Source organism: Cheilinus undulatus, linkage group 12 (genome assembly GCF_018320785.1).
Source record: "Cheilinus undulatus linkage group 12, ASM1832078v1, whole genome shotgun sequence".
NCBI lineage: Eukaryota > Metazoa > Chordata > Actinopteri > Labriformes > Labridae > Cheilinus > Cheilinus undulatus.
The window spans coordinates 43288566-43303559 of NC_054876.1; the positions used below are offsets into that span (position 1 = coordinate 43288566).

The 14994-nt window shown below is 39.6% G+C and overlaps 1 protein-coding gene across 3 annotated transcripts in view; it reads left to right on the plus strand.

The window, feature by feature from the left end:
* The window catches only part of zbtb16a (zinc finger and BTB domain containing 16a), a 309589-nt gene that overhangs the window by 192091 nt on the left and 102504 nt on the right, over window positions 1–14994 (plus strand). For all 3 annotated transcript variants that reach the window (XM_041801573.1, XM_041801571.1, XM_041801572.1), the window contains exon 4: window positions 4082–4168. In XM_041801573.1, the coding sequence (XP_041657507.1) occupies window positions 4082–4168 (87 nt within the window). The remainder of the gene's footprint in view (window positions 1–4081; window positions 4169–14994) is intronic.

The following is a 14994-nucleotide window of genomic DNA, read 5'->3' on the forward strand; positions in this document are numbered from 1 at the left end:
CAGTTCTGCTCACACACAGTATCCAGATGTTAAATGAGAGTGCTCAGTGTTTGTGTGTGTCTGTTTGATGTGTGATGTGTATGGCATGTACAGTGGTTGTTGCCAAGCCGTAAAAGTCATTTGCCTGGGCCTGATCTGATGTACCCTCACACAGCACCTTATGTGTGTGTGCAGTCTCCTGTCTCTCCTTTTTTATTGTTGTTCTAGTTTGTTGTACAAATGCATAAAGCATCGGTGAAACATGGCGAACCAAACTGTAGCTGCAGGGCTTCATACTTGATCTACTTACATAATAAGAAGCAGAGTGTGATGAAACTTAAAGTGGAGTGAACAAAAACTTTATAGCTTTGAGTCATGACAAGGAATGTACCAGCCTTGTGTAATAAAATGATACAAATTATGGACACATGAACATCTTTATGTAATTTACACTTGATATTGACATGCAGAATAATCCCACATAAGTTCTGAAAAAGACTTCTAACAGATAATAAGCTTTTTAATAATAAATATTTAGCTTGCATAATGATACACAGTCAACACATCTCATCAGCACACTGCTAAGTCAACTGACACAACAGGTCTGATGCAGGTTATGCAAAAGAGGGTGTGCCTGTATGACACTCTAAATGACACTTTTATAGTTTCTCACATAAAATGCAATTTAGATGATGATATAATATGAAACGAAGCCTGCGAGTTAGTTCTGCCAGTAATCTTGAGCACAATCATTCACTCCTGACATGTATCTTAATCAAATCACATGACTCACATCCTCCAAAACTAGGGGGCTACTTAAGCTGTGAGATTTCCTTTCTCTTCCTCTGCTGCAACGCTGTGCCTGGATTAATGCAGTGCTCTCGCTTGCAACCCTCCTCCACCCCAGCATCCACCTGATGGCTCCGACTGGGGGTTAAAGCTGTTATATTATCACTCTTGAAACTGTATGTAAAATCTGTGAGGAGTGATTACGTCGGAGCCTGGTGCCAAACATATTATGTTGCATAATAAATGGTTAAACAAACTTCTACGTGAGATTATTGGCTGAAATGTAAGATATTTTTGCAGCAAGGAAGACTATAATTAAAATTGTGCTGAAAATGTTTAGTCATTTGCAGATGATGAAGCTGTGTGCATATAGAATACCTGACTGACAGTTCACCAGTGCTGCTGTAAGGCGGAAAATCATCTTGTATATTTGAGTTCAATACGTATGTATGTATGTATTTATTTATTTAAAGGGGACAGAGCACATTAATACACATAGTTGTATGATACATACTGCTGGCAGTGGGCCTAAACCTCCTGTCTTCATTTTTTTCCTGGTTTTATTATTTTTGTAAATCATAAATCAGTGCTTCTTGTCAGTGTTTTTTTTTTTTGTTTGTTTGTTTTGTTTTGTTTTGTTTTACAAATTTCAAACCAATCAAAAGTGTCAAAAAGATCTTGCCTGTGAAAATTCATTGTTAATAGATTGTTTGAAAATATGCAAGCTGTACAATTTGGAAAAATAATCTCCCACCCAATGTTGCAATGTTATATGCAATGTTTTTTAATGTACCTCTTTTCATGTATTTCTCAACTAACAAGCAATAAATCATTCGATATATTCTGCTGAAAACAATATTTGGTAGATTTAACTGAGGATTAACTATTTGAATAAAATATGTAATTGTAATTATTTAACACATTGCAAATTCAATATGAACTGTTGGATAATAATTTTATATCTCTTTCAATAAGACAAAAATACAAAATAACAAGGAAAGTAAGAGTTTTTGCAAATAATTTAAAAAAAAAATGACACAAGAAATGTTTTAAACTGCTTTTTCAGGTCAAAGAAATATGGCACCTTCCCCCCTTCCCTGAAAGTGTTGATTTTGATGATAGAAGGTTATATCCTGACAGCAACGATATGTCAACATGCCAGTGTTGGCAAAACTCATCATTTACATCTTGTCCCTCAGCCAGTCATGGAAACAACAGCACAATACTAACAATTAAACATGCATTAAGACAAGATGATTAGGACAGTTGTGAACTTTTCTGAAAAACATGCATGGAGTCAAGTGTCTATTATAAAGTGCTACTCTTAGAACAAGGAGTAATGTTCCACATGCATGTTGCTCACGAGTCCAGCCCCATGGATATTTAAAAGTAACACTCTTTTTAGTCATAGCATGCATGAAATTATCTTATTGGCTCAGACCATTCCTGCTGCCTGATGCAGACCCAAACTACAAGAAACATAACAACAATTCAATTCAGAAAACTTTATTTGTCTCTAGGGGGCAATTCAAGGCACTTAGAGCAGCAGCATTACTAAAGCAAAGAGCAGAAACGTCAGAAGGCAGAATAATATACACTAGAGAATGTCTGTAAAAAAAAAAAATCACAATCAAGAATATAAAAGATATTTAAAATATATTCGCAAGAATAAATAAGATTTAAAATATATACAGTATATATGTCTATGTACAAAATATAAACTGTGACCAGATTAAAAAAAGTCAGTCTCAGAGGTCATCCAATACTGGAAGTGAAATCTGTTTGTGAACCGAGCTGTACTATTAGAATAAGAATTAAAATACAAGAATGACAACAGCGTAAAGAAGACCAAGATTACAAGAAGAAATAAATGTATAAATATTTAAATGGTGGGATATGAAATGGAGCATTACTGAGTAAACAAAGTGGTTATAGTGCAAAGGACCAAAAAATACACCAGAAATAAAGATACAAACAGAGGAAAATGAAATGGACAAGGTAAAACATGTAATAGTTATGGCAGTAGATAAATGAAAACAAAACAGCCATACAGGTCATACATGGACACCTGTATACACCAGTAACAAACATTCAAAAATACAACATTCAGACAGGAATTTTTACAGTTTGAAAAACTAAAAACTAAAAAAAAGGTCTTCCTGGTATTTACTTAATTTGCACAAAAATAGGACAAAAACAGTTAAACAAACAGCCATAAAGAGTCAATGATTTATTTAATTTTTTTTTATTAAATGATGACCAAAAAAAGTATTGGGAAATTGAACTTACTGGTGCTTTCTGTACTTTAATACAGTCTTTTGAATATCTGGGGATCTGTGCTGAAGATACACTCAGAGATGTTGTAAAAGCTGACTCAAATTCCCATTAACAGCTGTATTCACACCAACATAGTTATCTAATTTCACTCTGCAGGTTGTGTAACAGTTTGAATTTCCACTTTTGACTGTTCCTTGCAAAATAATTATTTTAGTTTGATACTCTTGACACCTAGGCCTGAGATTCTATTGATACTGATAGGACTAGTTTAAGTGCCAGGGGCGGCTGTGGATCAGTGGAAGAGTCTATGGTCTCACATTTTGGAGATTTTGGACCCATCCCCTGCTCCTGTAACAGCCTCATACTGATGTATACTGTACATTCACCCATTCCATCAGTCTGTGAATGGTTGAATGTGATATGTGGTTTAAAAGTGCTTTGGGTAGTCAGACTTATGTAAGATCAAGTCAGTTTACCAAGTTAATGGATGTATTTTGTCTTCTATGTTCAGCATTGCATCATACTTCAGGGTGGGACGTCCTGTGGGGAAAAAGAATAATTTCCCCAGTCTGCAGTGCTCCAAACATGCAGGTTTTAACCTCCAGTGTCAATGTAAAAGAGAAGTAATGTGTAGTAGATTCAGAAGCATCAGCTCTATACTTTGGTTTGTTTAAATGTAAAACTAAAATATAAAAAACATCTGGTTTAGAGTTTGTTTCTAGTGCAGAAGGGCAGCCTGTAGCTCTTTGGCACCGGGGTTAATGGTTTCCCCCCTTAGTGTGGAGCAGATGTGATGTTTTTCAGGCCTTCCTCTTGTTGCAGACTGCATCTTTAACTTTATGGACCCCCCCCCCCCCACACACACACACACACACCCCCACACACGCACACACACACACACTTTAGACTCTATGTGTTACAACAGCCTCTTCTTTTACTTTGAAATATGTTCACTTACATTGTCCCTGGCAAGTCAAATAAGTACAAATTCACTGTGTACTAAGTTTGAACTCTCCTGTCTCTTGTTTTTGTCCAGCTGGTGAGAAGGCCATCGTCTGTGATCAGTGTGGTGCTCAGTTCCAGACGGAGGAATCCCTGGAGGCCCACCGGCAGATCCACACTGGTAAGACTCACAAACAAACTCACATACACGAAGATATCATCAGGATTACATAAACACTATCAAGAGGGTTTCTCTGCTACATCTGCATGTTTGAACCAGTTTGATTTGCACCAAAGGTTCATCTAGTTTTCATTCTTGATATTTGGAATCATGCTTTTGAAACAATCTGCATATTTTGGCTGAACATGTTGTTTAATAAAGTGGTTAATAAGTCAAAGAAAGCACATGTCCTGCTGAAACTTCTATTTACTGTAATCAGATCAAGCTTCAGCTTGAAAACATTGAGATCCCATTGAATCATCAGCTCCCACTTGATTCAAACTCCCTGTTGGTGTTTACTCGAACCGCGTGGTGTTTATGTGTGTTGTGTTAGTGCATGGAGGCTCATTTAGCTCTCTCTGGCTAACTGGAGCCATGGATTGACAGATAGATGGATCACATCATCTTGGATTAGTCCCACTTGTCCTAAATCAAGACAGACCCAACAGTAATCAACAAACGGGGGAAACTTGGCAGGTCAGTGTTGTTTATCAGAGCTCGGCTATGGAGAAGGCAAGACGAGGACGACGTAGGTGCCAAGATGTAAATAGGAAGAAGTAAATCCCCCTTTAGCAGATGTGTGATGGCCCAGAACAGTTTCATTGCCGCTGATGAACTCTTTAATTTGGGGGGTAAGGATTGCTTTAAATTTCCAACTGTTTGCTGTGAAGATGATGGGATTTGGGAGAAGGTTTGTGCCTCAGGATTCAGTACCGAATTTATGCTTTTGTGTTCATGCCAACGTCTGCAGATAGAAAGTAGTGATGCTGACACGAGCATGGTCATACTACAGACAAGTAAATGAACATGGAGCAGCTGGAAACCATCTAACAGTCGGGGAAAACTTGATGAAATAGCCTATTTTAAATAGATAAGCAATTTTCTTTCTTTGATTTCAGTTTGACAGATGTGTCACTGTATACACTGACCTTTTAACTACCAGTACTGTAGACTAGTGTCTTGTAAACTAACTGCCAAAATGTTGCATAAACAACATTCTTCACAGACTATTTAAAGCAGTAGTTTTTGCCACCTTAATATAAGATGTTCTTTGCAACCATATTTGGTCAACATGCATTTTTAAGTTTCTGCCCTGGTTGGCAGGTAACTGTAGTTTTGACTCAAACTGCTTTATCCAAAGTTTTGCTCTATATAGAAACATAATTTGTAAAATTAGCATCATGCTTTTTATATGGCTGCACCATGGTGCAGTGGGTGCCTCATAGACAAATGGCTCCTTGTTCGAATCCCAGCCAGACGGGGCCTTTCTGTGTACACGTAGCATTTTCTGGATCTAGTGATAGCTAGGGCCAACTAGCACCCCCTTTGAAATATGATCAACCAATCCAAAATCCTTAACAGTGATTGGCTATTTACCTTCTCAGCCACTAGTAGAAAGTTGTAAGGATGGACGATATTATCCGCACAATATTGGTTCCTGCAAATTTTGTCTTCAAAAGTTAAATATTGGTGTTAGCAGGTAAGAAAATATCTGCTGAGACTCAAAGCCAATATATCAGCCATACATATCAGCAGTATGAATTATATCTTGGCCTTAAATGTTGGAAAATACACATTTAAAGACGCCCACCATGAGCCCTGAACATTTTTGATAAAGCCCTTAATGAAATCATCCACCAGACTGTCTACTTTCCTGCTTTTCTCTCAGCTGTGCTTGACTCAGCCTCCTTGCACAGGACACACTAGGCCAGTGACACTCAACGTTTGGCTCTTTAGTCAGATGTGGCTCTTTTGTGATGATGTGTGGCTCTTTTATATCTTAATTTGAAATATTATTCCTCCAGAAAACCTTAAAAAAGGGAAACTTTGACCTCACAAGTCACCCATTACAAGTCACATTAATCAGTTTGTTCCCCACACTTATACAGTTTCCTTGAATTGTCAACCTTTATTTTTTGTCGGTATATTTTCATTGCCCTTATTTGCAGTTTTTTGCCACTTTTAATCCATTTTGACTGCTTTAAGTCCACCTTTGTCACTTCTTTTTGCCACTTTTTGCAACCATTATCCAGGTTTTGCCTCTTTTTCCCCAGTTTTTGCCTTTTTTATCCTGTTTTTTACTTTTTTTGCCACTTTTCACCTTTATAAGCTGCCTTTTGCCACTTTTTCCCATTTTTTGCCACTCTTTGCTGCCTGTTGCCCATTTTAGTCACTTTTCACTCATTTTTTTGTCACGTTTTGGCCACTTTTTGACCATTTTTGCCACCTATAACTCTTTATTGTGTCACTTCTCACCCAAATTTTGCCACTTTTCTGCCCTTTTGCCACTTTTTCTCCACATTTTTGTCACTTTTCACCCAGTTTTTGGCATTATATGCCTAGTTAGCCCCTTTTCACCTTTTTTTTTTGTCGCTTTTTGACCATTTTGCCCCCTTTAATTTATTTTATTGCCACTTTAACCCATTTTTGCCACTTTTCACCACTTAGATTGGGGCTCTTTCAAAGGTATTTTTCATCAATTTGTCTCTTTGGTTGAACAGGATTGAGTAATGCTGTACTAGGCATTCTTTACACTATCAAAGGTACATATGTATTGCCAGGCATCCCTAGAAAGTTCTGATTTTGTCTTTAATTGCCAGCATATCGTAGACCCCCCGGACGATTTTTCTAACTTTACTACACTTAGGGTGAGGTATATTGAATTGGCCTGTCAGGCCTCTATTTTTCTCTGTGTGGCCCTCTGTGTTAAAATCTGAACAGTTCTGATACAGATGCATCACATACTACAGTTCAGTCTTCCTTTGAGATGCAAAATTGACTCCAACAGAATGTGTACCATTTAACAACATAACAAACACAAGTGGAAGTTTTGCTCTCAGGATAGAGCGAGGGGATTGCTGCAGGATCTCCAAATTCAGTGACATCCTCTGGCATTGTTGATTGAAGAAGTTAAACCTCCATTCGGCTGTTTGTTGGTAATCAAGGCACTCGTAGCAAAAACTGAACCTAGAAAAGTCAAATCTTCTGGAAAGCATGCATATGCATGTCCTTGATAAGTTAAAAAGACGTTTTTAATGTCTCAAAGCTGAAACTTTGCCGAGCAGAGGCACCAGTCTAAGGGTCAGAGAAGTTGCCCACTAACTGATCTGCATTTCCTCTGCCCTAGCCTGTCAAACACAATGACAGGAGACAAACGAGTCCTGCCAACGCACATCTAAACCCGAAACCGATCCCCAAAAATAGCAGGACATCATCATTATCATCATCTTGTGTTTTGTCCTTCATCTGAAGCCCTGACCCCTCCGGCTCCCTGTAGCAGCTCCCATACGCTGGATCCACTCTTTCTTTACCACCACTTACCCCTCCTAGACATCTGAGAGAGGAAGATGGGGGTGGTATAGTCAGGGTTTGAGGGGTTTTCTCCTGTGGGGCATGCCCTCGGCCAATCAGCTTCGCTGGAGGTAAAGAAGGGTTAAACGAGGCTAATGATCCAGCAGCCATAACAGCGGAAAGGAGCACTCTAAATATAGGCATTCCTGTCTGGAACGAATGGACGGGCTGAGGAAGGGGGGGGGTGGCAACCAAGGCCAGACGCGTTTTCCTGCCAGACAACTGGAACAGCAGCGGCGGCGGCGGCGGCTGTGTATAGTAATCATCCATGTGTTCAGCCCTTAAGAGGGATCAGAGTCTTAAAAAATGGGCTCTAGTGAAATATGACAAGGCAGTTTCACAGCTCCATATGTTTCAGTCTCTGCTGTACTTGAAGCTACTGTAAATCAAAGACCAGTGCCAGATCTGGATTGGAGCGCTTGACTTTGGCCTCACTTCTGAAAGTATGACATTTACTTTTAGTTTTATAGTGATTCCCTGCAGGAAGCGATGCAAGATTGTTGCAGGCTTTCTCTATGAAGATGTCCTCACCTGCTGAGAGATGTGTAGAGTCTTTTAAAAAACCTCTCATTGAAGTCTATTCATGCATCATTTTCTAACTGAAAAATCCAACTGTAAAACCCACTCTCATCTGGCTGCACAATAAAACCCTTAAGATAGAGACTGTAGTTATGAACCATCATTTATGTGCTCTGTTCCCTGTATTTTGATCACATGGTATATATTAAAAAGTCGCCTTACTGTCAGAACTGGTATGAGAAGGATAGCAAAGTAAAGAAAGTTTATTTTTCTGTACATTTGTTGCACAAAGGCAGCTCTCTGTTCTTTACACAAATAAAATCAATGTCAGAAGGAAAATCAGATAGAAAACATGCTGAAACAAATAGATCACAATATTAGATTGTCAGGAAAATACTGCATACCTTAGACACTTCTTTGGCTTTGGCATGACTGAATGAAGTGGACATCACATATAATTAATTCAACAGTTACTCTCTAAAGTCATTTTCAGCAGTGACAGCAAAGGGTTTGATCTGAAAGATCTAATGCAGTGGTTAGTTTATGCAAAATGTTCAGATCAGCTGGATCAAACCCAAAAGAACTCAGAGGTCTTTGGGAAACCGCATGACTGCCATTGTGGTCATAGGTTGCATCACGACTTGATGACATAGGTACAAGAGGTAACTGTGCTAAGGCCCATTTGGGCTTGGAATAATGCAAGTACGCACCAGCTGGGACTCCACAGGGGGGCTTTAGTACAGTACAGGCTGAATGGACCCAGTATGTCTATATCCTTAAGCAATTTTACGACAATTTTAGGGAAGAAATGGCTGTCCTAATGCAATTCTTTCAAATAATTACTTTAATACTCTTCATATCGTTCTACTTTTGGCATGTGTAAGAAATTGAGCATATAGCATTAGCTCAGGTGGGCCATGATTTTGATCAGCCCATCTCATGCAAGCCCTCATCAGCTGAAGCACACTAGTGGCTAATCACTCTCAGTCTACCTTATTTAAACTGATCTTGCTTGGCTATGCTCTCTGCAAGCTGCTCTTGCAACCCTCCTTCATCCCAGCTCCTCCTTCATAATGCTTCTGACCTAATTAGTGTCATTCTATTGTCACTGATGCTTTCTCTGCTTTTTTGCTGCTTCTCTCCCTTCCTTAGGCTTTCCTTATCAGAGACTGCATGGCTAGGTGCTTGATTTCTACACCTGTGGCAGCAAGTCTGATTGAATACCTGAATTCAGTAATTAACAGGTGGAGCAATACTTTTGTCTATATGTATCCATTTCTGATTATTTGATGGATTTTGCAATTCCAAAAAGTTAATTTTTTTGGTATATGTCTAGTCAAACAAGGGAGAAAGTCCAAACTAAAAACAGTTTTCAGTTCTTTCTTTACGAATGAATGTGCTCCATGTTACACTGAAGTTTTCCAAACCACTTTGAAACAACAGATCCTTGCTGCTAACCAGGTCATAAAAAGAAAAAATACATGGCTATTCATGGTCTTGGAGATCATAACTGTTTGGTTTGGTTACCTCTTAATATGCTCACCCAGTAGTCCCAACTGCAGCAACATCCAGATCTTATGTAGTGAGCACATTCATGATCCCTAGAGGATAAACTCTTTGAAGCCATTTGATGGCACTTTTTAAATGTAACGTATGAAATCAATGTCAGCATGTGTGCTCAGTTCATAAGACTGCTTTTGCATTTTCAGAATAAGAATCAGAGGTTGAATAATTTCCTTGACCTTAATTACATTGTGAATTTTCCTTTATTTAGTCCTCTACACTTCCTTTATTTCATGAAGTCCTCCAGCTCTTTAAAAAGCCGAATTGTTTTTCATCCAGTGATGCACTGAAGAATGGGAACATGGCATTCTTTATGGGCATCTACCAAAGTTTTACATTTTAATGATATGTTTAAAAATGTCCTTTTATTCTTATTTGTCCAGGGAATATGAATAAGATTTCTCAGCAGGACAGGGACAGAGACAGACAAAACAAAGGGCCCTACATCAGACGGGCAGCCCCCTGTGTTAAATCTGTTTGAGCCAGAAAGCTTAACAAACATGGATTTATTTATACAGAAATGTCTGTGTGTACAGTACCCAAGAAGCAGAACATCAGAGAGGGCGTGCGGTGGAAGCATGGGGTTACTGTTGGCCATCAAAGCCAGATTTGATCTCTGCCTGCCTCTTGGCAGTGCTTCAGCCCTTGGCTAATGTTCTCTGATGACAATATTTGGCCTCTGAAGCTGTGGCTGTTTCTTGCCGCTCTCAATGGGAACTATTGTGGCGTCCCCTCTGCCGGTCTGATCAGCTGCGGTCTGACTCAAACCTCTGTGTCTCTCTTGCTTCGCCTGTCTTCTTTGGCCTTCTAAAGACCCGCTCTTGGTGTATTTTAAACCTCTATATGTCACCCAAGAGCTTGCTTGCTGTAAGTGGGATGTAAAGCGGGCTGTTATCCAGATCTGTTGAATAGTTCGGAGGCTGATGAGGCATTCCTGAAGTTGTCGTCATTCCCATTGGAAATGCTCCCTTGCATGGGGACGCAGAAGGCCGAGGGTTGAAGAGGAGGGGGGGAGACTGGTCAGGATGCCAAGGGAACTTGCAGCAAAAACATCATGTGGCTGTTTTTACCCACTGAACTCGTGCAAATACACAAGCACAAACACACACTGTAAACTAACCCCTTCTTTGGCGCTGTTTTGCAACTCATACACACAAATAAATCCAGGAATGTCTGTGTTCACAAGCCCAGAGTCACTTGTGAGTCGCATTACATCGACTGACGACTAATTCTCCTCACATATTTCCCCAAATTGGATGGCATCACATCAGAGTGTCTCTGTCTTTAAACTGGGACTCACCTCGGGGCTTTACAAGCAAAGAACACAGTCTGTCTGTCTTTCATGAAGCTTTCATCCTTTAAGAGAAACACCGCTGTCATTTAAAGATGCAGCCTATTTACTCCCGTCTTTGTCTGGTGTTCCACAATTGTTATGCAACGCATGCGCTGAGAATTCATTTCTTTTTTGAGACCTAGCTTTGCATTGTTTGCAGTTTTTTTTTCTGACAAACATGTGTCTACATGCTTACAGGGAGGATTTCCTGCTGGAGTCTTGCATTTCATCATGTGGCTGTCATGTGATTGACAGGAAGCAGAGTGTAATGTAATGTGCAACACTCATATGAAACCACCCCAAACTGGATTCTGTTTTTAAGATTCAGTTGAGAAAGGAAAGCTTTTCTCTGAATGGAGATTAAAAAATTGCAGTCATTCTTTGATTATTAATGAACAATTATTGCAACCCCAATTAAGAGATATATTCAAGTGCCATTATCTTGAAATAACAATGCTCATTTTCTGAATTGCAAGCTAATTTTAGTCATTTTCATTAGATGTGCAGAAATAAACTTGATATGTAGAAATACAGACACATGTGGAGATCTGCAGAAAAAAGCAGAATGTTCTCCTTATCATGGGAAGACTGATGCATCAATGCCAGTCCTCTTAGTGCTTTTAGTGACAAGTCTTCACATCCACTCAGTGCCACAAGTAGTTTGGTAGTCACAGAATTTCAACCAAATAGTCAGTTTCCACTGCCACACTGTGGGCTGCAGCCCGAGGCTGATTTACTTTAAAACAGTGGTTCTCAGCCGGCCAAGCCTCAGGACCCACCACCACTTTGAACATGAAAAATCATGACCCAGATTTCTGAAAATGTTTCATTCAATCAGATTTAGATGCAGTCTGGACAATAAAAAGAACAAAACAGAACAAAGGTGTGATTTTTGACATCATTTTTTAACTAGGCACGCATTTCTGATCCACTGAAAGCTGCACTGAGGCCTATTTTCTGGTGCCAACTATAGCTGGAGATGGGAGCAAGGGGTACGTAAGAAAACCGGTTCTGTAGTTGTTCAAAATATGGTTTCAATGACAGTTTAGCTTGCAAAAACTGCTATCAATACTCATGAATTCTGTGGCTTAACATCATTTTATCTTTTACCTGGTGCAGAAGCCTAGGCTTACATCAGATTTGGGTGCCAGTTTTGCTCAGCGGGAAGAGAGGCTACAGTCCTTACTGCACTGGTCACATTTGGCATATGTCTTCTCCCACTCTCTCATCTGGTTACTGTCTCCCTTCAGCTGTCCTATCTAAAAAAAAAAAAAAGCATAAAACCCAAGAAATAATCTTTAAAGAAAAAGCATTGTGCATCAAAATTAACCAAAATGTGCTAACTTCGACTCTCCACTTGAAGAAAAACTCTAGTTATGCTTGAGGTTGCATACAACCATAGCATGCAAGCCGATAGAAAGTAGAGCCGCCAGCTCTGTTCATGTTGCTACATTTTCCAGAGAACTGCAGAGTATGACCTGCCTACTCTCCGACTGGCTTATCCTGATATTCTTACCAAACCAACTGATGGAGGTGAGAAAGAGTCCTAGCCAGAGAGACAGAAAACAGAAGGTCATGCACAAATAAAAATATGATGTGCATCAATCAATAAGCTGCAGAGAGGATTTAGATCAGCTGTTCTCAACTGGTTTGGCATCAGGACCCACCACCGCCTCCTTGTGAGAAACCACGACCTAAATTTGTAAGAATGCACATCAACACAAGAGTTTGGACCCTAAATGGAACAAAACATGATTGAAAAAAAGCTCATCATTATAGAAGGGTATGCATATAGTTTATTTTATAAAGCTTATCATTAGTTGATACAAGAAACGGTAGTCATACGCCCAGCCAGGATCAGCTGATCCCAATATTCACACCCTAGCTCCCACAGCCAATCACATCTCTTTCTCTCAACACAGCAGTCCATTTGAATAAGAGGTACTTCTCACTAATCCCTGCTTGCATCAATGCTGATGCACCATGCTGCTGCTGCTGCTGCTGGCAAAGCTTAACCTCCTCCACCCCAGCCTCCTCCTTAATAGCATAAAGCTTATTGTACTCTCATATTCAGATTCATTAAACTATGGATTTTAACAAATTTCATTGTGTTCAGTACGCATTGTCATAAATGTGTCTATCCATGTTGGGGTTTCTAGCCATGCACTCCCTTGAAAATCAAAGCATTCTGCTTGACTAACCCAGGGAGCATCCTTTGAGCAGAGCCTTCTCCACCAAGAAAAACTATATATTAATTTTGTTCTAAAATGGTAAAATGTATGACGAGAGTGTTCCTAAATCAATTCATGCATAAACCCTGTGCTATACCCCTGCTTGTATAGTTCTCAGTCAGTTTTATCCACAACATTCTGAACAGTTATTAGATCATTATAGACGTGTGCCTACAAACATTTAAACCACCATAATGAGATCTTCATAATAATTCCACTAGAGTAAATGCCAGTTTGCAGTCCAGATGTCCTTGAAAAGTCCAATCTGCTCAGACTCTTAATTCTGCAGAGTTATGGCACCAATAGATTTTTTAAATATGTATTTTTTAATTCATTATGAACATCACATTTAGCTGGTGTTTTTGAATTTCTTTTCCAAAGAAATTGGGATTTTACAAAGTAATGAGGCGTGTATATATTTTTAAACCAAGTATAAAACATGCTTCTCATTAAAAATTGAACTTAGCTGTAAAATTTAAGGAGCTAGATATTTTTAATACTGTCATTAATACTTTCTGTTTTATAAATCTTTGCAGACTGGGTCAGTGAAGGACAAACTGTCCTCAGAAGTCAAAGTTTCTCTCCAAAGAGCCACAGTTGTCTTTCCTTTCAGTACACTGTGTTCCTCTTTTGTGATTCCTGCTGCTAACTGTCTCCAGATCTGTTTTAATGCACATTTTGTCCCACACCATAACATCCCATTGTCAAAGTGTGCTCATTTAAACACGGCTGCCTCTAACGTGTCATTTTCTGTTTGCATTTCCAGTAAAGCCTCTCCCTCTTGGGCTGTGTACGACATATTTTTTTCCAGTCACTCTCTCTTTATCTCTTTTCTTCTTCCAGCTATCTTCATTTCTGTTTTTATTAGATTCTTTTGGTCCCTACCATAATTTATAGCTCTTGTATTTTATTGGTAAACCCACCGCACTCGCATTCCACTTGATTAAACTGCAGCTTGGTGCAGGAAAGCTAAAGGTCAGAGTCTGTGCACAGAGAAAATGAAGTTAAAGTACTTTTCGGGTTTGTTATTTGGCTGTTTTCTGATTTGAAAAATGTAGATTTCGCTGTTGGATATTCATGCATTTTGCAGGATCTGCAGGCTCTATAACTGCCAATCTGAAACGAATACATTCACAAGTGCAGACTTTGTAATTTGCATGGCAATCTGCACATTCATCCCCCAAACTGAGGCCACATTCAGCCTGAGCAGTTATTCAACATGAGCTGTGAGCAGCAGCAGAAAGGACAGGGACTGCATCTCCCATGTGACCTGTGTAGAAATGAGTTCAGAGTCCACAGGCCTCACAAGAATTTGTTGTCCGACTGTTGGTGTTCCTGTTTATACATGGATCCTCTCCATGTACACACAGACACTCACACAGAGCAGTGCCAGAGAAAATCCACATATAATAGGAGGGGGGGAGGCAGCTCTCTTTCTCTATTCTTTCTTTCTCTCTTTATCTCCCTCCGTCCTTTTTTAAAGTCTTGTAATACAGAGGAAAATATGCAAACCATGGAGTGGCAATAGTGGGTTTAGCCAGTGGGAACGCAGCATGATTCCAGCAGGCCTCTGCCGCAGAGTAAACACTTTCTTTTCTCAAGCCAGAAATAGTTTGGCGCGAGAGAGAGCGGCAGAAATGGTCGGGAGGGAGGGAGGAGAGGCAGAGAAGGAAAAGAAGACGAAAGAGGGGGAAACAACGGGGTTAAGAAGGTCTGAAAAAAGCACCTCTTTGTGTCATAGCTTCTCTTTTTCTTCCTCGTAAATTGTTCGCACTGGTGGCCTCGCAATC